At 28.5% G+C, this 23,993-nt stretch overlaps 1 protein-coding gene across 1 annotated transcript in view; it reads left to right on the top strand.

Moving 5' to 3' along the window:
* The window catches only part of LOC112691944 (potassium voltage-gated channel protein Shaw-like), a 146,633-nt gene that overhangs the window by 90,078 nt on the left and 32,562 nt on the right, over positions 1-23,993 (top strand). The window contains 3 exon segments of the mRNA XM_025566423.1: positions 4,093-4,181; positions 4,263-4,534; positions 15,549-15,666. Coding sequence (XP_025422208.1) covers positions 4,269-4,534; positions 15,549-15,666 — 384 coding nt within the window. The 5' untranslated portion in view covers positions 4,093-4,181; positions 4,263-4,268.

Below are 23,993 nucleotides of genomic sequence, written 5' to 3'. Positions count from 1 at the left end.
TAATAATAATAATAATAATAATAATAATAATAATAATAATAATAATAGTTTATTCAGTGGAATAAAACGGGCCGAGGCCCAATAGTACAGAGCAAAGTATGAATACAAATACAGAAAAATATAATATTAGTAATATTACATGCAACAAATATCTTAGGTATATTAAGTTTACAAAAATCTAAAAAGAAATATTATTAAATTTGAAAGGCAAACCCAGCATTATGTATTTACATTGTTCATGTGAGTGTTTATTATCTTCTTTAAAGGAGAGAAGAAAAAGTCAACTCTCGTCGAAAGTGTATTGCATAGAGTCATAGCCTTAGGAATAGGGGAATTTTTTAAATAGTTTGTGTTATATACTGGAATGTAAAACAGAGATGTGGAACGATTATTGTAAGCTGGAATAGAAAAGGGGATGCAATTTAAAAGATCAGGGTCACCGGTGATACCATTAATTAACTTATATATAAAGGATATATCTGCTATTTTACGTCTGGAGGATAAGGCTGGAATGTTAAGAAAAGATCTGATATGTGTATAATCATGATTATCAATGGTCAAATTAAATTTAAAGGCTACGAATTTTAAATACCTATTTTGAACACGTTCAATGAAATCGATATCGGTTTTATTGTATGGATTCCAGATAGGAGCTCTGTATTCGAGAATAGACCTAACTAATGCACAGTACAGGAGTTTAAATGATCTAAGGTCTTTAAATTTAGATGAATGGCGCTTAATAAATCCTAAAAATTTCAACGATTTTTTTCGCAATACACTCAAGATGATTACGGAAATTTAAATTAGTGATTAAAGTTACTCCTAAATCTGTAATTGAAGTGACATCATTTATAGAGTACACATAGGTTATATTTTCACGAGATCGGTAAAGACATTGAATAACATTTATCAGTATTGAGACACATGCCTCAGTTACGGCACCATGTAGATAGAATATTTAATTCATCTTGTAAGACTAAGTAATCCTCAAACGAGGAAATACGAGTAAATATTTTTAAATCGTCTGCAAAGAACAGGATTTGGCATTTTTTAAGAACAAGTGATAGTCCATTAATAAATAAATTGAATAGTATGGGCGATAAGTGACCTCCTTGGGGAGTACCAGATGGAACAGGGACCGTCTTTGAATAGAAGCCGTGTACTTGGGTGAACTGGGACCTATTTGTGAGATAAGATTTGAACCAGGATAATAATGGATGACTAAACCCTAATCTACCCAATATAATAATAAGTAATTCATGATCGACACGGTCAAAGGCTTTCGCAAAATCGGTATAAATTACATCCACTTGACAGTTATCCTTAAAAACGTTGAGTATGAAATTTTGCAGCGATAAATTACAAGTTCAGGTGGACCTCCCCGGTTTAAAACCGTGCTGGCTATTATCTAAAATGTTATTGATTGGTTTAATCATATGAGCTAAAACCAATTTTTCTAATAATTTACCAATTTTTACTAGACCAGAGATAGGGTGATAATTTTCGACATTAGATTTGTTGCCTTTTTTGAAAACTGGGGTGACAGAGCTTTTTTTCCAGATAGATGGAAATACCTCTTCCTCAAGTGATTTGTTATATAAGATGGATATGGGATAAGCTATGGAATTAGCTAAGTTTGACAAAAAGTAATCTGAAACCCCATCAGGGCCGGGAGACCTACATTTTATAAGTGACCGTAGACCATCAGATACTGTATTTAGTGGGGATGATATGATCAAATTGATAAGTTGAGGGGAAAATGTTAGATTCATCAGGTGGATGAACGGGTGAAGTGTTATATACAGAGGAGAAATAGTCTGAGAATAGATTAGCAATAGCAGCACCATTATTAGCAATAGTATTACCTAAGAATACAGAATTGGGTATACCATGAGACTTGGTATTAAAGTTAACCCAACTCCAAAAATATTTCGGGTTACTTATAATTTCACTTTCTGACCGGTGTATGAAATCATGAAAAACAATTTTAGACTATGATTTATATTGAGCTCGCAACAAGGAGAATTTTTCATAATTTGATTTACTTTTATTTTTTTATATAAATTGAATGGGTTTTATTTTTCTTCCAAACAAGAGTTTTGAGTTCTTTATTAAACCAATGAGGGAAATCAAAGGAGGTGCTTATGGTTTTTTGAGGGACAAAAGAGTGTAAAGCTTCTAAAAGTTATTGAACACTTATCATATTATTGATAATCTATTACTATTTTTAGTTTCTTATATTCATATAAAATTTTGATCATTTATGCAAAAGTCAATGGCAGTGAAAGGGTTCAATTTAAAATAAAATGTAAAATGTTCATTCATTTGACCTAACCTAACGACTTTGAGTCGTTTTTTATAGGGAAATTTTTATTCGAGTTTCAGCGATATAAAATCCTCATAATGTTACGAGTAGATATGCTTTTCAATTATTATCAACTAAATGTTGTCTGTATATTTTCCAATATAACGACATTTATTTTGTGATTCACACTCACACACACTATTTTTATCTCATACATCAAACTATACACTTATAAATTCAGATATAGCCGAAAGGCCAATATGTGAACAACTTATGGTTACTATACGTGAGATTAGAAGAAGTAGAGTAGCAAGTTTTGTTCTTGTAAAAAACGTACAACTATATCCGGATAATATAAATTTAAAAGTAAGTCGCTATCGCATCAATGGTAGTGTGTCCGTTGACGTGACAAAAGTTTCAAATCTTTGTTTCCTCCTATCCATGTGTTCTAAAAAATTGCATGCACGTGACGTCATATATAATATATGTATAATGTGTGCGCATATGCTTGCGTGTGTACACGAAGAAAATGAGTCGTTATCGAGCGCAGTAAAGATATACCTCTCCACTATTTTCTTCGACATCTACTGTAAAGAAAAGGGGTTTATTTGTTTATGAAATGACTGACTGACTTTTACCATCGTCTCACTGGAAAAAAAAACTACTAGTACTCGCTATTAAAAACCTCTTTTGTCAGTGAAAATGTTTATACAAGTGGAATGAAACGTTTTCATCAATGACGGTCATTATAATTAAAATAAAGATTTTTCGGACGGAAAATGGAAACCACCTTTGTTGAGATGGAACAGTGAGAAAGAGAGACATGGAGTAAAATAAAAGTCGTTAGACGATGGAACGTTTGTCGTTGGCCATTCGTCTCATAATATTACGCGTTTCGATATTGTGCACACGTCTCATCTACTTCGGTAATAAGCCGATCTCTTCTTTTTCATTAAACATCCATCTTGCGAGGAATGGAATAAAGGATTCGGGAGTTAGTATTTAATCAACTCTTTTAAAAGCACCGTAATAACGAGACCGTTTAATCCTTTCAACGATGACTTTCGTAATAATCTCAAAAGAAAATGCGATATCTCAAATAGGAATTTAATAGCAGAATATTACCTCGATTCACTCGAACAATATACCAAAAAATCAATTTGTTCAATATTGTCGGATATAATAATTGCACTACACTCCCCGAGACTGTTGTGTAAGACTGTTATCGAAATCCTCATCCTTTTTATTTTATGTCATCAGTAACCATTCAAATAATCACGTACGCACAACATGCTTCAACGAATACCTAGTCTTTTTTTTTTTATCACCAAGCTATTATCAAAAAAAACTCGTTCCAAACGGTTGGACAATAAAATCAAATTGGGATTTTTTTCAAGTATTTTTTCGAATTCTAAAACATAAAATATATATTTATTACAAGTCGGTACGATAACGGTTGAAAATCAGTGTAGATTTTTAAATGTAAAATGATATAATGTAATGTGAAACGAAAAGCCAATGTCATAGATAAATCGAATGTTAAAATGTTAATTCAAATGAATTCAATTAGGTATGTTTTTTCTTTTTATACAAAAATGAAATCCGAAACGTTAGCAATCGTGCTCGGTACAATATCCCGAGCCTATTTAAAAGCGTGCTTTATTCTTAAAAATAATCCGGTAGTTTGACGATAGGTTACCGAAACTGGTATAAAAAAACCCCCATTTACGAATGAAACGATGGCGAGAAATATTAAATTTGATTGTTGGCGCATTTGTTTGTTCCAGAATGGGGCGGATGAACAGATCGCGGGTGAGATGGTTGACGGTCGAAGTCCATCCAGATTTATTTGAAGACGTGCGGACGCCATGTTAAGGTTTGTCGGACATGCCCCGACCGCGGTAACCGGAGCCCGGTCGGAGACGGTAACGGTTGCCTGTGCTTTCGTTCTGTTCAGGTTAACATGGTAGGTGGTCACCAGCCGCAATCGACGGGAGGCACCAGCTGCACTGGCACTATGATGAACATACTGAACATAGACGCCGAGAACCGGGTGGTGCTGAACGTCGGCGGCATTAGGCACGAGACATACAAGGCCACTCTGAAGAAAATACCGGCCACCCGGTTGAGCCGGCTGACCGAAGCGCTGGCCAACTACGATCCGGTGCTGAACGAATACTTCTTCGATAGGCATCCAGGCGTGTTCGCGCAAGTCCTCAACTATTACAGGTAGGTCGCGCCGGCGTTCGGATTTCGGTTTTAGAAACGTAGACGCGCGAACGGTGTTCACGCACGCGGTAAACGATCGACAGCGACTAGCTTTAATGTTTATCGGTCGACTGCGCTTGTTTACCGATCAACGATCCTAACTCTCTGACAACGAAGCTCTGCGGAAAACCAAAAAATGAACAATGACCTGAAAAAGGACGGGAAAAAATAAATATAATTTCGATTTTTACTGATGTCGCTCGTTCTTTTGTTTCTTAAACCGTGCGCGTTGAGGTAAAATAACTGACGGTAATTTTAGCCAAATAATTTCCATTGTAAATGCGCAGTCCGTCACCGTACAATTGTCAAATGTGCAATGGTCAGTTCACATTACACGTGTAATATTTTTTAGTGCTGTTATCGGTCACAAATTAATAAACTCAATGATAATTGTCTTAGACGTTTGCTATTTTACATTACACAAAACAGATCCGACGAATTTACTTTAAATATTATATTATGTCGTACACTCCGCATTTTTAAACCATAAACTTAAACTATAGAATTACGAATTCGTTTGCGATATTAATTCCGGATTCAAAATGAAACAATAACAATAATATAAATACGATAGAAATTAAAATTATATTTTCACCCATATCGATTAGTTCGATTTGTTGGTTTAATGAAACCATCTACCGCATTGATTACCCACAAACAATTTAAGTCTTTGGGGGGGGGGACACTTTCAATATCGATACAGTTTACCACAAGAGTCAACAAATTGTGAATGTTTGTTTGAACTAAAATAGAGCTTAGTTCGCTAAAATTTAAAAAATATTGCTTGTTGAAATTAAATTATTACGTATAATTTTTTAAAGAACTTTTTACAAAAATGAAGCACCTGACGTTTTGAATAGCAAATTAAAAGTAAAATACTATTCTTTTTACAATGCACTTTAAGTATACAATATATTATATTATTATACATTGTTATAAAACTTGTTATTATTATATGAAAGTTTAATTATTTTAAATATAAGATAAGTTTATTGTTTTGTTAATATTAAATCATAAAATCTAAAAGCTTCATAAGTAGTAGAAAATATACGAGAATTAAGTAATAAAATACTTGCAGTTAAAATTAAAAATGTTTGAAGAACAAAAAAATAAAGGAATATCATACATTTCGAGTGAACTATATATTTCCATTTTTTTTATACAAGTATAATAATTATTAAACGAATTAACTATAATATTACATTAGCCTACATCCTATAAATTAATAATAAGTTGTTTAAAAAATTAAATCTCCGGTGGTAACTGAATCGCTTTCTTTGAACTTAAATGTATAAAGTTGGTATTAACATGAGTAACCGTGAACATTTTTTTTGGAAACTGACCGAAAGATAAATACGACGATCATATAAAAATATTATTTTATACTTTTAAAGAAAATCTTTAAAACAAAAAAAATAATGAAATGTTTAAAATAAATCCTCAAAAAAGGCTAAAAAGTTTAAAAAATGTATGAAAATAAACGATTTAGATATTAAAAACGTATGTTTATCGTTTCACTTAAAATCTAAAAAAAGAAAATCATATTTGGTTATAAATTGTAAATAATAATTGATATTATTACATTTTCACAGAGTATCATAAACAAACCTAATTAGAATACCAGTTAAATTAATGTTAAATAAGGAAGCTTTAAAAATTGTGAAAAACAACTTAACTCACTAAAATATCACTGTACCAACCAAAAACATTTTTTCACGATATATGTGATATAAAATCGTAAAACCGTTAACTTCTTTATGATACTTATGTGGTTTTATCGGTTATCAGTTATGTATATATGTAACCAACTATATGTATAACTAGTTCATAGTTTATATTTCATTCATTATATATACATTATAAATATATACTATACCATAGTATAATTTCAATGAATTTAATTCAAGTATAACCATTTTTCATTATGATATTTTTTTTTTTAAAGTCTTCAAATACAAATTTTATTAATTTAAAATATTTTTTACAACACGTAAAGTAACGTTTTATTTAAGAACATTTTTTTTAAACATTTTTTTCATAGTTGTGAAAGTGTGGTATCGTAGATCCATTATCCTACGTGTTCGCTGTGAGATCGGCTATCTCGATGAAGTCTGTTATTTTTTTCTCTTTTCCGGGGCAGAAATTATGTTATTATACTATAAAGCACATAATATATCAACTTAATTGTAGCTAGTAACTTCATCAATTACAATTTTAAAAATACATGATTTAAGTGAATAATCACAATTCTAAACATTTAGAACTGTATACGTATAAATAAAAATGGTTTAATACTTGATTTTTTTTTTTTTTTGTTCTTTTTGATACCATATTGTGATTTGAATTGCATATTACGTTGTCAGCGTTTTCTTTTTTTTTTTCTTTTATTTATTATTTTATGTAAACAACAGTGAGCTGTCAGGATATTCATTTATACTCATCCATCTTCTGTAAGACTCTCAGTACTCACTATAAATACCTCTTTTATGTCAATCATTGGTTATAACTTAGTTTTATTTAAATTTTCAAAGGATCACAAAACGATGTGACGAAAAGAAAAAGAAAAATAATCAAACATTACACGGAATTTACGGTTTATTAATTGACGTATACTTTACCGTTACAAATCAAACGCGTCAGTCCAAATCGATCTTTAAAATTTTCGCTGTGAATCTCGCGCGTACTTTTCCTTGCTCATTTCCGTATACTTTTCCGATTAACATACACCACGCCATTATTCGCACCCTTCTGTCGCCCGATAACGCACACAATACGGTATTGGTGTTATTTTTTTACCCATCATACCTGATCCAATTTAACATATAACGAGTGGTTACACAGTTTAGTTGTTCGCTGTAGATGATTGTGGTACCGTTTAACTGAACCGCGATCGAATCACTGAATTCGCGTAATAATGGGCCGAGCAATAATTTATTCTTACTATGAAAATACTGTGTTAGCGATGCACTATAAATGTTAATAGCTCAATTCTTCATCTTCGGCTCTCCTAGGAGCATTTCGAGAACGTTGAATGGTGTGTGATAACGGTGGATATACATAGTGCAAACTCTCAGGAGAATTGTAAAGAACGGAATAATACCATTGATGTTAGAAAGACGAGCATGCGCATTCGTCGAGAAACACATAAAAAGGGACACATTTTTTTATTTATATTTTGAAAACGTTAGTGTTTTTTATGTGTATTTACTTATGTATTATATATTATTAGTAATGGTTACCTTTGCTGTATATCAATGTTGTTATTGTTTCGCGCACCCATTAGGTGGAAAATATTTCTTTTTATTAGGTCTTCCTCCACAACGAGAAGTATATTAACTTACTTTTACATGATCAATAAAACTACATTTCATTTTAACGCATCTAAATCGCATCAAATACCGGTGACACGTTTGTGGTTTTCTAAACAAAAAAACTATTGTTTTGCTCATTATATTTTCAAGGATAGAACAATGTATATACCGCGTGATATTGACTAAACTACAATATTGAAATCCATAACACACATTTATTACATACAATTTATTTTGTTTTGTCTGAAATGTAATTTAAAAAAATACTTCTCGAAAATGTAGAAGAATAGAATTTTCAAAACATTTTTAACAACAACAATTGAGTATGATCATCTTCAATCCCATGGTCAGAATTAATTTTAATGAGATATACACTAGTAGTTTTAGTTACCAAATTACACTAAGAATTATTACGAAAACAAAATTAATTGTGTAACTCAATTAATCGAAGTTTATTTATATAATTTCTTAGGTACAAATAAACAGTTCTTATTGGTTAAATGTGAAAAATTGAATTTGTAATAAAATAAAAAAGACTCGTTAGATGAATGTTTCGTATTCCTTATATTTCAATTCAAAATATTTTATGTTAAATGAATTATGTATAAATCATTTATAACTAAATGCGTTGTGAATATTTGTACGACTGTCCTAGAGTTTAATATACTCGATGATTTTCTTCCTCTACCTCAATTTCCGTCGGAATCGGCTTAAATATTCTAGTTTTCAATTAACCCGCGCTGTCATGGTCATTATCATTTCAGAAAAGTGAGTAGTCGCAGGTGATGATTGATTTCATCTCGCCAACATTTTCAATGTTTACGTTAATTTTATGGTATTGTATTGCAAATTCCGATGAAAAATCTTCACTTCCTCGTTCTGTCATCACAATCATGCTAACCAAAATATCCCAGCTGTTTAATACGCTTTTAATAGCAGTTGTCAAACAAGGAAATTGACAAGTTGTCAGTCTTGGTGTATCCCAAAACTTGTTCAGGCCATAAAAAAATAAATATATATACACATATTATTTGTACACTTTAGTGGTATGTTTCACATAATATTGATTTTCTTCAAACATACACACACACGCATGTAAAATTAATATATTAGAAAGTGTGTGATAATGTGTGTATATATGTGTGTGTGTGTGTGTGTGTGTGTGTGTGTGTGTGTGTGTTTTTTTGTGTGTAAAAAGATATATTTTATATTTTTATGTTATCTTACGATTTACAGAAAAAAAAATAAAAAAATAGTATCCATAAAGATGAAAATAAATGGTAAATTTTTTTTAGTGTATATATATATATATATATTAAAATAAATACTTAAGAAATTAATTGAAAATCAATGAAAAAAAACAAATATTTATACATATAACTGGAATAAAAAATACTAATCAAATCATAATTATGTTATAATTAACATTTGTCATAAATTTATTCTCCATCTCCTATATAATTTATAATTTTTTGTTTTAAATATATATACACACACACGCGCGTACAAATATATTTTTATTTATAACCCAAAGTACACAGTTTTCAATCTTACTTATAATCTAAAAAATATTTTCATAGGAAACACAAAAACCTCTTTCTGAATTCGTAAAAAATTCGTATACTTTATGAACCATAAAACCATTCTTTATTTTTTTTTTTTTTTTTTAATGTAAATCTGACTATGTTTTAATTAACTAGTAATTTATTTTGAATGGTTTTGCGTAGAAAAAATTATTTTTTTATATATCTTTAAAAAAAGTCTTAATGATAAATATGTATCGTACATTAAAAACTACTCTAAAAACTTATTCCTATTAATAAGTCAAGTCTAACTGATATAATTTTAGTGAATATTTAATAAATTAAAACAATAAAGACGCTACTCTTAGGATGGATAAAATTTCGTGGTTGTAAATGATTTAGAGATTGGTGAATGGCTGAACTCATTTTTTAAACTTTGGTCTCGAAAAAATAATTCTGTATAAAAATGGTCGAATGGATCAGTTTATATTTCTAAAAATGTTTAATATAGTTGAAGGATCAAACATCTTAATGAGATAGGTTGAACTTTTAATGTTTTAATATCAGGAAATAAAAAATAATTGCAAAAATCGAAAATGTCAAGTGCCTCTAGGCATTACAAACTTTATTAAAATAATTTAAAACTGTGGAATTTCTTTGATCAAATAACTTATAATGTTTAATGGAAATTCGTTAAAATATCTGATTTTGTCTATATTTTATAGAATTTTCCTCACCCCATATCCATTACATTTTAATGGGAAAAAAAATGTGTCAATTTTCATAGAAAAGGTGGCCCAGTGATGTACAGATGTTATAAAATGCAGTTTTGACTATATCGGATATTTTAACAAATTTTCATTAAACGATATTAGTAATTTTGTTTTAATTTTATAAATATTAATCATAGTAATATGAAATTCAATTATAATATAAGCATTTTAATAAAATGTATGCACATGTATAAGCATAATGTATAGGCACATGCAATTTTTGATTTTTCCAAACTATAGATTTTTTTTTTTGCTAATGTTAAATCATTAAAAGATTAACGTACGTAGTAGGTCTACTACTATATTAACCTTATTGTAAATAAAAATGAATTCATCCGATTTTTTTCACTTAGAATCGTTTTTTCTAGAGTGACACATAAATTTAATGTTTAAAAGTTCAATACAGCAACGCCATTCATTCATTCCTGTATCTTGGCAGACTTAAAAGTTTCGTCCCCTTTTTTGTTTTAATTATCTAATAAAATAATATTTACACTATGAATAATATTAAAATTAAAATTGTATAGATTAATCATACATCTTAATGCATACTTATGAATTTATGAAACGGTTATAAATATAAAATAAAATGGAAGATAAGTATGTAGAAAACTATGAACTTTAATTAAAAGACATACATTGACCAAATAAATAAACATGATTTATTTAAAAATAAATGAAATGTCGAGTTCTGAAAAATGTAATAATGAACCAAAGGAATACCTAGAATATAAGTGACAGAAAGAGTTAATAATATATAAAATAATTATTCCAATAAAATAAGTACAACCAGAATTCCTTATATAAAATAAAATACAAATAAATACGATAATACAAACATTTTCTAAGATCAGTTGAATGGATTAAAACAGCCATGAAATAGTCAGTACGTATTCCATAGTATACGTATTAAATTATACCTTTGTGGTTCGCAAAAAAATTGAATTGGTAATGCATTTCTCCAGAGTATAAGAAATGAACAATAACTTTACATTTTAGATTCAACATAATATTATTGAAATCTGCTGAAATCTTGACCATTAAAAAGAAGCTTTTGTTGATATTGGATATTTTATTTTTATGAAAAATGTTCATACTTAATACATAGAATAGCAGATAGCCGATCTAAAATTAAAAACTTTTTCCATTTTCTTTATTATTTATTTTGAGCCGTAAGATTCGAGGTTTCGAAATTACGAGGAAACTTACTTTATCACCGAATTACTTGGTGAATAATTGATTGTATGATAGTATAAGTACTTAATTGTAGGGAATGTCAATAAATCGCCTTGAGTACTTGTATGACGGTTCATTGAATACCAATAAGTAATACAATAAATTGTAAGTTTTTCAATAATATAACTATTATATAACTATAACATTGAGTATATTATGTACTTTGTGTATTAAATATTTTATTTTTATTGAAAACTTGCAATCCTTATATTAATCATAAACGACTAGAGAACCATATTATAGCCATTACAGACACAAATCACATACTCGATCGACCAAATATTAGTCAGTTTGTCGTTAAACAATATGGGATGTATGTGAAATCTTCTCTTGCTCTTTCTCTCACTTTATTTCATACACAAACACACACACACACACACACACACACACACACATACACATACATAGTGATTTTAACTTTAGTCTCTCTAAACTGAGTAAAATTTAATTACCGGAATGCGGTGCGGCTTGGATAGAAGATTGGAATGCACATTGTCGTTCGAAATATATATATATATATATATACACCCATATGTATTTCTATACATATTGTTCGAGCCAGATGAGACCAGTTTTGCGCAGTTTGACTGAGAGCATCGTTTCATGAAATGAATTCGGCTCTTCCGACCACCCGCCACCACGGGTGAGCGTTAAATCGCGTGTGAGCGCACAAGTTTACGTGGACGCTATTGACAGCACGCGGTGGGAAGGATGATCTGGAGAATAGCTAGTGTATAGAGATGAAAAGGAAAAGGCGAGAGATATTAACGGAAGGAGAAAAGGGCTAAGGGTTGGGCTGTTGGACGAGGCGTGGTGATGGCAGAAGACTCGTGTGCGAATAGTGTGTGAACGCGATACGGTGTCGACGCGAAGATATTGTGTGCGTGTAATACGCTCGCGAGAATTCCGAACAAGTGATTTTGACATACTTATCTAGTCGACTACTATGGGTCCATACAATTTACTTACACTTGTATTACGCTTGTACGGGATGTATCTGATGTCGTTTTACATCGCATTTTTTCCGTCGTTCGACGGTAGAAAAAAATAATTATGATGAAACAAAATATTTTAAACGTCATCGCTTGTCTAAAATCAGATAGTTAGGACCTTGAAAACACGCGTACACTATACTATAATATTAATTGATGTTTTGCGTCTCTAAAATTTTAGCTGTTATCTTTACTAACTGGTAACATCCCAATACAATTAATCATTTATGAAAAATATCTGTGATCTAAACATATAACATAACTAATATTTCAACACATATAGTACAAACATGATCAAATAAAAAATAATGTTTTAAGATTTTATAATAAAACTATTTATATGCGAGCTGGAGCGGAATGTTAATAAGCCATGAAAACCAATAAACGTGTCTACGTATAATCTTTTAATTAGATCTATAAATGTATACGTGTTATTCCAAAACTAGTAGTATAGCGGTCTGAGATTCATCCTGTATATATTATACATAACCTAACCTAACCTCTTCTACGTGAATACTCAACCATACAACCATGCAAGAGTTGCACAAGTATCCAGTTAACGATGTATACCGAGGGACTTCTGTACATAATACCACCTCATTTTATTTTAACCTAACCTAACAATTATTTCTCTCGCCCGCGTGAATTGCGTATTTATCTTACAGTTTTAGTTTTTTTTTTTTTTTTTATTTATTTAACCCCGACAAGATTATTAAAGATTGGATAAAATCTTTTGTGAACTGCGTACAATTTCCTATTCATTGATATTTCAAAAAATGTTATCGTAATCGTTGTAATTTTTTTTATAATATAGGAAAATGTTTAATATAGTGTGAGTATTTCAATGTTACACGTGAGGAATATTAATACACAAACAACGGCCTATGATTAGTATTTGTTGATATTATATTTAAAAATAGTAATATATATATTTTTTTTTAATATTTAATTAAATACATAATTTTTTGTTTTAAGCATAATATATTTATTTTAATAACCTGATACAGTTCTATAAGAAATATTTGGTAATATACAGAACTTAAATTATAAATTGCTATATATTACTGGTTCCATGAATAAATAATTTTATCTATAAGTCAAACTATTTGCTGAATTCTGATTACCATTGCGCTGAAGGACTATATAACTTGATTTGTATTAAGAAATTATGTTTTAAATATCTCAATCACTATCAAATTAATTAGGACGAATCATCCATACAGCTTTAAAATTACATAAGATAAATTTACTGTTTTTGCAAGTTTATTATCAAAAGTTTGTTGAAAAAAAGTGAACATTCATAACTTTCAAGTTTTTTTACAGTTTTTCTTTTTTGTGGAAAAAATCAAAAAATAACTTCTTTAAAATGTTTTCCTGCACTACTCAAAAATTTAATCGTGAACAGGTAAAAACATATTTACGTAACACTAAAACAATTGTTGCTTCCTTGCAATCTATAGTAAGAAATCATTAATGTTTATGTTTCTGTTAAAACCCGAAATTCGTCAAAACTAATTTTGACAAACCATTTCAGTCAATTCTCGTTTTGACTAAAACTAGAATTTACCGCAGGTTTAAATAAGTCAATTTTTAACTGAAATGCATGTATTCGGACTCATACAACCTAAAACATATTATATTTCTAATTTTTCCTAAGTAAAACTAGTTTAACCTATCAACATAAAAATTACGTATTTTTACTTAATAATTCTAGTATGGCCAATACTCGTATATTACGGACATAATTAGTTCTGACTAAACAAAAGTAAAACAAAATAAATAGTAAAAATTAATAAAATAAAAACACTATTTTTGATGGATTTCGTGTATTAGCTATAACTAGAGGTCGCATTTTTATGATTTTACTTATTTGTTTCTAGTGAATACAGCTAAGTGGGAGTAAGATATCTATGATTTTGATCAACAAATAAAATATTCATAATATGAAATATTTTTATATCCTTCTAGGTTGTTATAAAAATTATTCACTAGATATCAAAGGTAATCCATGTACAAATAAAATTTACATTAAAACTGTAAAAAAAGTTATTGTAAATCAAATTAATAATAACATTTAGTAATTAATAAATTAAAACCAAGTAATTAAAATAATAATTTTTTTTTTACATAATATTGAAAGAATATTTGTATTTTTTAAGACATAAAACATCATTAATTTGGTATTTTTAAAGAATATTTAGAGAATATTGTTTTTTTTTAACGACACAAAATATCATATTTTTAGGAATTTAAGAGAATATTAATACGACCTCTAGCTACAACATATATATATTACGCAGATATGGTTTAACATTTTTATTTTAAATATTTGTATATCATTGGTTTGGAATTAATATTAGTATAGTATTAGTATAACCATATCGGTTAACGCAAAAAAAAGAACTAACGGTTATCAACTGAAACCAACTACAGTGTATTCACTATCTCGTGAACTCATGTTTTTCTCTTTTCTTTGCGCCACACATGCCGGATTTAGAAATTATATAACATTTGATTGTTTTGTTTTACAAAAATGACTATAAAGAAAATATTTAATATTTTTATACACTGTTTGTACTATTCCCTACTGGTTTATGTATTTTTATATGCATAAAGGAAAATCCCTGTTTTTATGTTTTATATGGTGCATTTTTTCCCCGAAACTACTGCAGATTATGTTTTACTATTTTATCACAATGTTTTCTATACATATTTTTCCTTGATGTCGATGTTTCGCATTCTCTATTTTGAATAAAAAAATAGAAGAGGCAATAAAACTTTTTTGATACTATTATATACTCATAAAAATTCGAAACGCTATGTTTACATTTAATCAAAAACTTAAAACTGTAACATAATATAACGTTTCCCTCCCCTCTCTCATTGTACGGTAATGCTGACATATTTTACTGATTTTCTTTACCAAAATTATAAAATGTTTGTTTGCATTTTTGATTTTGTTTTGTTTTACCGTATATTAATGTTTTAACATATTCTCTCGTGATCTAGCGTAGTCGTTAAAATGTTTTTGGAACATTTGTATTATAGAACGGGGTGACAGGTTCATATTCATTAAAATTCTATAAATTATTCAGTTTGCCTTTGAACCTCGTGTATAATTGTAATATTTTGTCTTTCAGGACCGGTAAACTTCATTACCCGACGGACGTTTGTGGGCCGTTGTTCGAAGAGGAATTGGAGTTTTGGGGCCTGGACGCGAACCAAGTGGAACCCTGTTGCTGGATGACCTACACCCAGGTAAATTTTTTATTTCACTAATTCTCATCGGTAAATACGATTTAGGATACACTTTCATTCTACTCGGGTGCATCATTGGATAAGTGTTATATAATTAGATAAACATATATGCGCATTCATCCATTAAAACAATAATAATAATAATAATTACGGTCGTAAACCGTTACTGGAATTTGATTACAAGTTAAGTTATAAATCCCATGGGCTCGGCACCGTTCGACACCATTTTATTGTTGTTTTACGTTATTGTGGCACGAAACCAAAGTTTTGAAATTTATGCATCCTCCGTTCGTTTTAACATCCTTGTTAAATTAAAGTCATGTGGGATCTCACTTGGTAGTGTTTTAAAATATATAAATAGTAATCTAAAAATATTGTATCCTTATACTTGTATGCTTTTAATGTCTGTATCCCAGTTTCCCTAACGATTGGAATCTTATTTATGTTTATATCTTCTCGGCTATGAACGATTCCACGCTCTGATTATTTTTAAACGGTTTCTAATTACATATCTAACTTTGTTTTAACTACTCTATAGCCTAACTCTAATCATAAATCCTGTCATTATAACATAGTGCATTATCTCTCCTTGGCCCTACAACGCTAATATCCACCACTATACATGAAATTAATAATTAAGGCATGGTATCCCAGTGATTGCAAGTCAATATTTAGCATAGAGAGTTGCGGTTTTAAACTCATTGGTACATTTTTTCACTCGATTTCTAACACCTTTGACACCCACACATTGCAATCTTGAAAAAGCCATTTAAATAATTTAAGAGTTATTATTATCATTGTTTTTCCCCCATTTTCCTATTGTTTTAAATATATTATACATACAGTTTTTAGTCTTTTTAGAAAATAGTTATCTTTATATGAAATTAACGTACAGCACAATATTTTAAGTGTAATGTCCTTTTCATAGTTATCCAATACAACATATAACGATTGAAGCTCACAATAAAATATACAGAAAAAATTGAATAAAAAACTATCTGGTTCGTTAAAAAACCAAAATAATATTTATTGATTTTATACTTTCATGAAAAATGTGTTATTATTTTTTTTTGTTTTAAAGGTTTTACCTCATTTTTTTAGCAAAAAAATAAGTTCAATAGAATAAAATGTTCATCTTATAATCCAAATATAATTTCCATTAAAAAAGGGTATTCTTAATATTTAGTTTCATCAAAGTTTTCTTTAAAATTTAATAGATTAGAAAATAATTTACTAATTTTTGTTTTAAAAATATAAACTATTTGCTGTAAATATAGGTTAAAAACACTCTGAATTCAAGAACATTGAAATAAATTTAAAAATAAAAGTAAAATTTCAAAAAATTCTTTTCAGAAATTTATATGTAATGCAACATTTTCAAGTATTAAATTATTTTACTATGAAAATTAATTAAAGCAATTAGTTTTATTTGCTATTGTAAGTGTAAACAATATTATTTTTCAGAAGTAGTTGATATTTAGTTGTACATAACAATAGATGTTATTATAAAAAATAAAAATAAAAATGTGTACATATATATTATTATTTCTTAGAAGTATATAATAATACTAAAAATAAATATTATCGATTGATAATTTGAATAAGAAAAATGTTTGAATCAGCACTTTATCTTCTAATTGTATCTAAATTATGAAAATAGTATTGGAGTTAAATGATGTACAGAATTATGTAAGTTATCGATTTTTTTTGTAATAAATATTTCTACGTGATGTACACAACTTGGCTTACTTGATTTTAAAGCTTGAACTATTCCATTTGAAATCAAACGCCATTTTCACAGCTTATAATTTAAACCTTTTTTTCGCCCAGTAATAATTATGTCAGAATCAATGAAAATATACAAACATATTCCACGTCATTCAACGATTGAATCAATATTAATTATAATAATAAAGCAAACATTGGAAAAGTAATTATTTATTAATTATAACCTGTAGAATGAATCGTTTAAAAATTAAACTGAATTGTTCTGTGTATTATTGGATTAAAGTAGTATTTGAACATTTTTTTTTCTTCGAATCAATTACATACATTAATATAAAATTAAATTAAAAAAAAAAAGTTGTTTTCAAAGTTACTTTTTTTAAACAATACAATAGTATAATTATTTGCATAATATACTGTTATAAATATACGATTCATAGTATCGGTTTTTAAACTTAGTCTTATATTGATCGAATATTTGTGTAATTGAATAGATTCAATTTATATTATTAAAACCCTTTTAGACATTGACTAATAATTCGGAAATTCATTGACTTTTAAAGAAATTAATTTATATGATTTTCCTTTTAAGTGTATCTAATATATCAAAAATGACTTAAATATAATACTGAGTTTCAATTAATGTAAGTGAAAAGGACCTTAAGAATACATTTATCGGTAGTGTATTTAGTTTTTTAGGTCACGTTCTTGAGTTCCCCTAAATAAAAACATAATTTATTCCTTATTGATATATTTAACAAATAAGTTTGTTCACAATTTGATAAAAATAATATTTAAAAAATTTTAAAAATATTTCACGATAACTTATTTATAATACAGTCAAATTATATAATCAATACAGTATTATGTTTATTATGAAGTTTTATAGTATGAAAATAAAAATATGCATAAAGAATAATCATATATGAATAAATGTAAAATTTATTTACACCAATTTACGAGTACGAAAAAATATAGTAAAATAATAAGAATATTTGGATTTTTAAAATTATATCAATATTGTATTAATAATTATAGTTTTCTCATTTTAGCAAAAAGTTACTATAGTTAGATACTGTTGAACAATGGGATATTATAGTTTACTAAATTCTCAAGATTTGCATAAAAGACTGTAAGAAAAAGTTAACCGATTTTGGCACTATTATTGGGTCAACCGAATAGTTTTTCGATTATAGCAATTGTTGTTTCAAACACTCTTACACAACTTTGCTGCATTGAGAGAACAAACATGTACTCTCGGTATTCAACTCCTCATCAATTATTGACATTTTAAATACATCAAAGATAATCTATGGAAATTCAATCTGTTCTAGTTAAAAACTCATCATTAAAACGCACGCTTAAAAATTTGATACATTTGAGTGTTATATTATTCTACAAACATAGAAAAACTTAAACACAGTTTTTGTAAAAAATTAATACGATAAAATGTATTCGCAATTTACATGAAACACGAATCCAAAGTTAAAGTAGATACGTGAGAACATGTATACTAATGAGCACAATTTATGCTGTTTGAAATATCAGAACATTTTCTAAATATCATAATACGAATTATGTTATTTTAAATTCATGTCCCTAAAAATTATTTAATGTATATGTAGAAATCAAATACCATAGGTTACCTATCTAAAAAAAAAGAGTTATGTATTCAGATGTGTGAACTGAATGATGTATTTGACAAAACGTTTTTATATGAACATTTTTCTTAGTCTGCCAATCGTAGGAAATTCTACCATTAACTCTAGTTGAAATACTACATTTATCATTAAGGAAACGATTTTGAAATATAGTGGATTTGAATTAAAGAAAAACTAAACAATTTTTCTTCATGTGCCGGACGTACAGGATTATATTTCATCTCGTCAGTACATTAGTTTTTAGAATAAAATCAATTAAATTCGGTTGATACGAGATAAAAGTGTATTATTGGAAAACGGTTTAAGTAGAGCACTTTCTGTTGTTTCGTAGTAATTCTACCACTAAACTAATATTGACTCTTCGCTGATCTTATGTTATTAACAACTTGTCTTCTCCACTACCGGTTAATTTTGTTTGTATAATGTTACAAGATTAAATTGTATTTTTTTATGAAACATAAAATACAGTACAGCTCTGTATGCATTAGCTGCCGTTAAATTTTCACTCGAAACATGATTTTTTCTTACTGTTATCGTTGTTTTACACTAGGTTCAAAAAGTTTTAATATTATATATCTAATACGGGTGTATCATACACTAGTGTGTTGTGTTATATATATTATTATACAGATTTTCTAAATTCGTTTTGATGAATCATTTTTCAGTATATTATCATATGTTTATAGAGGTATTCTATTAAATCGTTTATAAATCGACGTGAACATGGTTTTCACACAATACCGTTCCGTTATATTATACTATGTAATACATAATAATATAACACTCGTATATAATATAATTTATGATGAACGTATCTTCGTTAAAACTTCGGCTAATTTAATAATATAGATTTATCAGTACCATTATATAAAATTCAATAGATTATAAACTCGTAAATGTTTTGTAAATTAATCGTAACGTATTCATCATAAATCCGTACGTCAATTCAGTATTTGATCAATAAATTTAAAAAGTATTCACCGTATCAAATATAAAAAAATATTGGTTTATTCTTATATTCTTACACTCATCTTTAATACTTTGCCCAATAATAATGTTATCACGTAATATACACTTGATACACCTTTATGTATTACCTTTTCAGATCCAGTGATGCCATATAGTTGGCATCATGAGGTTTAACAGTTTTTCATATTTTTATGAACAACCCAATGATTCCATATGGAATCAATTCTTATTAAGAATGTTGTATTTTATTCATTAATGTCACTGTAACAGTGATTATACTATCCGTAATTATTAAATATTTTTCAATATTTGAACGTGAAAGCCATACTTATTTATTTGTTTCATTTTCAGTAAATAATTTTTTTTTATTATGATAATTACACTAAATTTTTCTGAAGTAAAACACATAAATTGTTCTAATTATGTCATTAGTTATTTTGTATTGTTGTTACTTTTGGTGCTACGAGACTTACACCTGATAAGTCAATAAATGTAAAAATTAATAAAATGTATTTATAAAAATACATGTTCCATTGGGCAACCTACTTATATCATATACATAACGTTTGGGAACTTGACATTGCATCAAATAATGTTCTTCTATATTACATTGACTGATAAAGGCCACAGGGGCCAAGCAAAAAATGTAAAGAAAAGTAAAAACAACATTTCATACTGTCCTTATATGGACCAGTAAAATATAAAATGAGCCGAGCAACATACTGTATACTACTGTATAATACCAGAAAACCGAAAATCAAAACATTCGATCATACGAGTAGTAATATTCTCTTGGCTATTTACCTTTTAAGTATTTTATTTATAAATTATTCCGATAAATTTGACTATCAATCAGTCTAAAATCAGCATTGTTCAGGAATTGGTTAGTTAGACAACTATTAAATAATTAGACGTTTATCAATAAATATAATAAAAGTTTTGTCTGCACCACTTACAGTTATTGTGTGCGAAACGTACATTAATTATTTACTTAATGGTTTACAGTGTCTTGTACCTTGTGTTATTATATGTTATGTTTATTTATAGTTGTAAGTATGCAATAAAATACTGACTAATCTGAGTAAGAACCATTCGTACATGTATATAATATCGTACTATCAAAATGTAAGAGTCGATCATAAACCGAACCCTTGTTAAAAAATAAATGTAATAACATTCTAAATATGCCTCTATCACCCAAACGGAATGTGAATACGAAATTTCTATTGATATATACAAGGATGGAGAGGAAAGGGACACGATTGATGCACACTATGGCGATATAGCACTCTTAAGTATTGTAATAGGATTATAACAAAAATCCCATTCACTGCTATACTGTATCCACCTACACACGTTGAAATCCCAACCATCATTTCTCGCTAATGTTCAAAAATCAAAAACTACAAGTATTTTAATTAACACGTTGAGTGCCAGTGTATTTATGATGCGCATATAGTAAGTTTCCGCGCCAAAACTGAGCCGCGACGCCGTCGGTCGACTACGTGTCGACACCGGTTCTGCGCGCCGTGCACCGTAAAATTGTTATTTAAATATTATAAAAAAAATTATTTTCTGTACGAATATATACTATATTATCAAGGTTATTTTTTTAAAAAGTAATCAATAATTTATTGCCACACTAATTAATTTTAAAATTTAAAAAAAAACAATCAATAAAATGTAATAAATACAAAATTTACATGAAAAACAAAATTATTTACGTATAATATAAGCTGTTAAAAAATAAACAGATTTTTAATTTTTGGAAAATAAAACGAATCATTAACATAATATTAAATTAATTATAATTATGTAAAAATATGAATGTAGAGTGTACCATAGTATGCGTACATAAATATAGGTACATTTATTGTTATTGTACATCCGAGCAAGATACACTCTGTAGATTATTAAAATAAACTAATACTATTTCGTCAGAATATTATTAACAACGAAAATAATATGATATCAATATATTATCGGAAATAGCACAGCCGCGTAATCGGTATTGCCGTCGCCGTCGTCATCATTCGGGAAAAATTAATTAAAACTCGCTAAAAATAGCTACGCAAAATCCAAATATACCATTGAAATCACGACATCCTACTGAATAACCACATAAAAATATTGAAACATTGCGTCTATAACCGATCAAATAATACACCCATAAAGATATACATAACATTTGTCGACTACGCGTCGACAGCGGTCCCTGAGACCGTGTGACAGTTGTCGACTACGTGTCGACCGTGGCATTGAACGTGTTAAGATGCAGTTTAATTATTATTATAATGCTTGAAATGAAATACATAATGGTGTAATGTACATTATTGTGTTTTAAATGATCAATTTACTATTTCTATACGCATAGAACTAATTATATAAATAAAAAATAAATAAAAAAAAAATTGAAAGTATGTTAAACATAAATATTTTTTATTTATTTATTTTATAACGAATTGGAATAATTAATAGATATTATACTGTGGGTAAATATTTGTCATAGCAAATCATCTCTAGATGTAAGGCAATAATGTAAAGTATATACCTAACTGTATCGCCATAAAAGTAAATGTAAATAACAGCATGTATTTAATTTTATTTACTTTAGACCTTTATAATTAATATTGAACCCTAAAATGAATTTCGAATATATTCGCGAGTATTGTTGTCATTTTTCAGGCTCATACAGACAATATGGTTTACATTACGTCGTATTCTTACACGCGTCATTAATCTTTATAATTATAACCAATGGCATTTTAAATCTCTAAGTACATATATTACATAAAACAACGTGAATATTTGTTTAATGTTTTCATACGTAGATATTTGGTGTGCATAATATGCGCACATATTAATTATTTTTAACGAGATTCTATTTTAATATATAAATTGACTCTAATTATAAAACAGGATTGAACAGAAATTTGATTAAACAGTAAATGGAAAATATATTGCTGTTTTCCAAACTTTACTATAATATGCATATGAATTATTATTTTGTTTAGTTCGTGATACGGAGTTATTCCGAGTATCTTAAAATTCAGTACGATATACGCGTCTAACGAACATGAATTAATTTTAAACTAGGAATCAATACCGAGTGTACGTAGTATACGTGTGACACAATAAAGTCGCGTAATGTACTTGTGAAACGCAACCATCCAGATCTGCTTACTTTTGATTAGTATTGTTGGAGTTAACTTGATATAATGTAGCATAAGTATAATACTAATATAGTGTATATTATTATTTGATAAGACCTGAAACATCATACGGGATAATCGAATTTTCTCCAAACTTTTACCTCACGCACTTACATACGTCGAAATCGTCCACACATCATACAACGTTATCACATCTACCACCTATATAACTTCCATCGACTTTTGATGGTGTTTCGCTAGAAATAATAATATTGTGCAGCCGTGCGACGGGTACACGTTGGTCGTCCAATATGTTTCTGACTTGCTTCGATTTACAGCGTTTTACCGGCACCATCCGTTTAATGGGTCGACGTGCCTAATATAAATAACTAAGGTCAGCGATATTTTTCGCACGAACGACATTTGAAGTGCGCTTTTCCGTGATATATCCGTGGTGTATAGGTTAAAACGTTTCGTTTATTACACGTCGACAGTAGCAATTTTGGATTTCATGTCTGTACGTTTATTTACATATTAATAATAGAAATATATTTGTATACATCACCCGTATAGATAGGTTTACGATAAGTTTGAAATGTTAAACTGCTATTGTGCTAAAACAATTTACACCGAAGTAACCCATTAGGAGCTTTCTTATTTTGCCCAACGTAAAATATTTTGATCTCAAAAAAAATAAAAATTTACAATATTGCAACATTAAAGATAATTGAAATAATGTTTGAAAAAAGTGTACACGATATATTTAATATAAGGATTTCCAAGAGTGTTGACGGTAGCCACCCCATCGAAATCGTTAGGT

The sequence above is a fragment of the Sipha flava genome, unplaced genomic scaffold (assembly GCF_003268045.1).
Source record: "Sipha flava isolate LNK unplaced genomic scaffold, YSA_version1 68_pilon_pilon, whole genome shotgun sequence".
Classification (NCBI taxonomy): domain Eukaryota; kingdom Metazoa; phylum Arthropoda; class Insecta; order Hemiptera; family Aphididae; genus Sipha; species Sipha flava.
The sequence above is the reverse complement of the archived record's forward strand: the minus strand, read 5'-3'. Positions and strand labels throughout refer to the sequence as shown.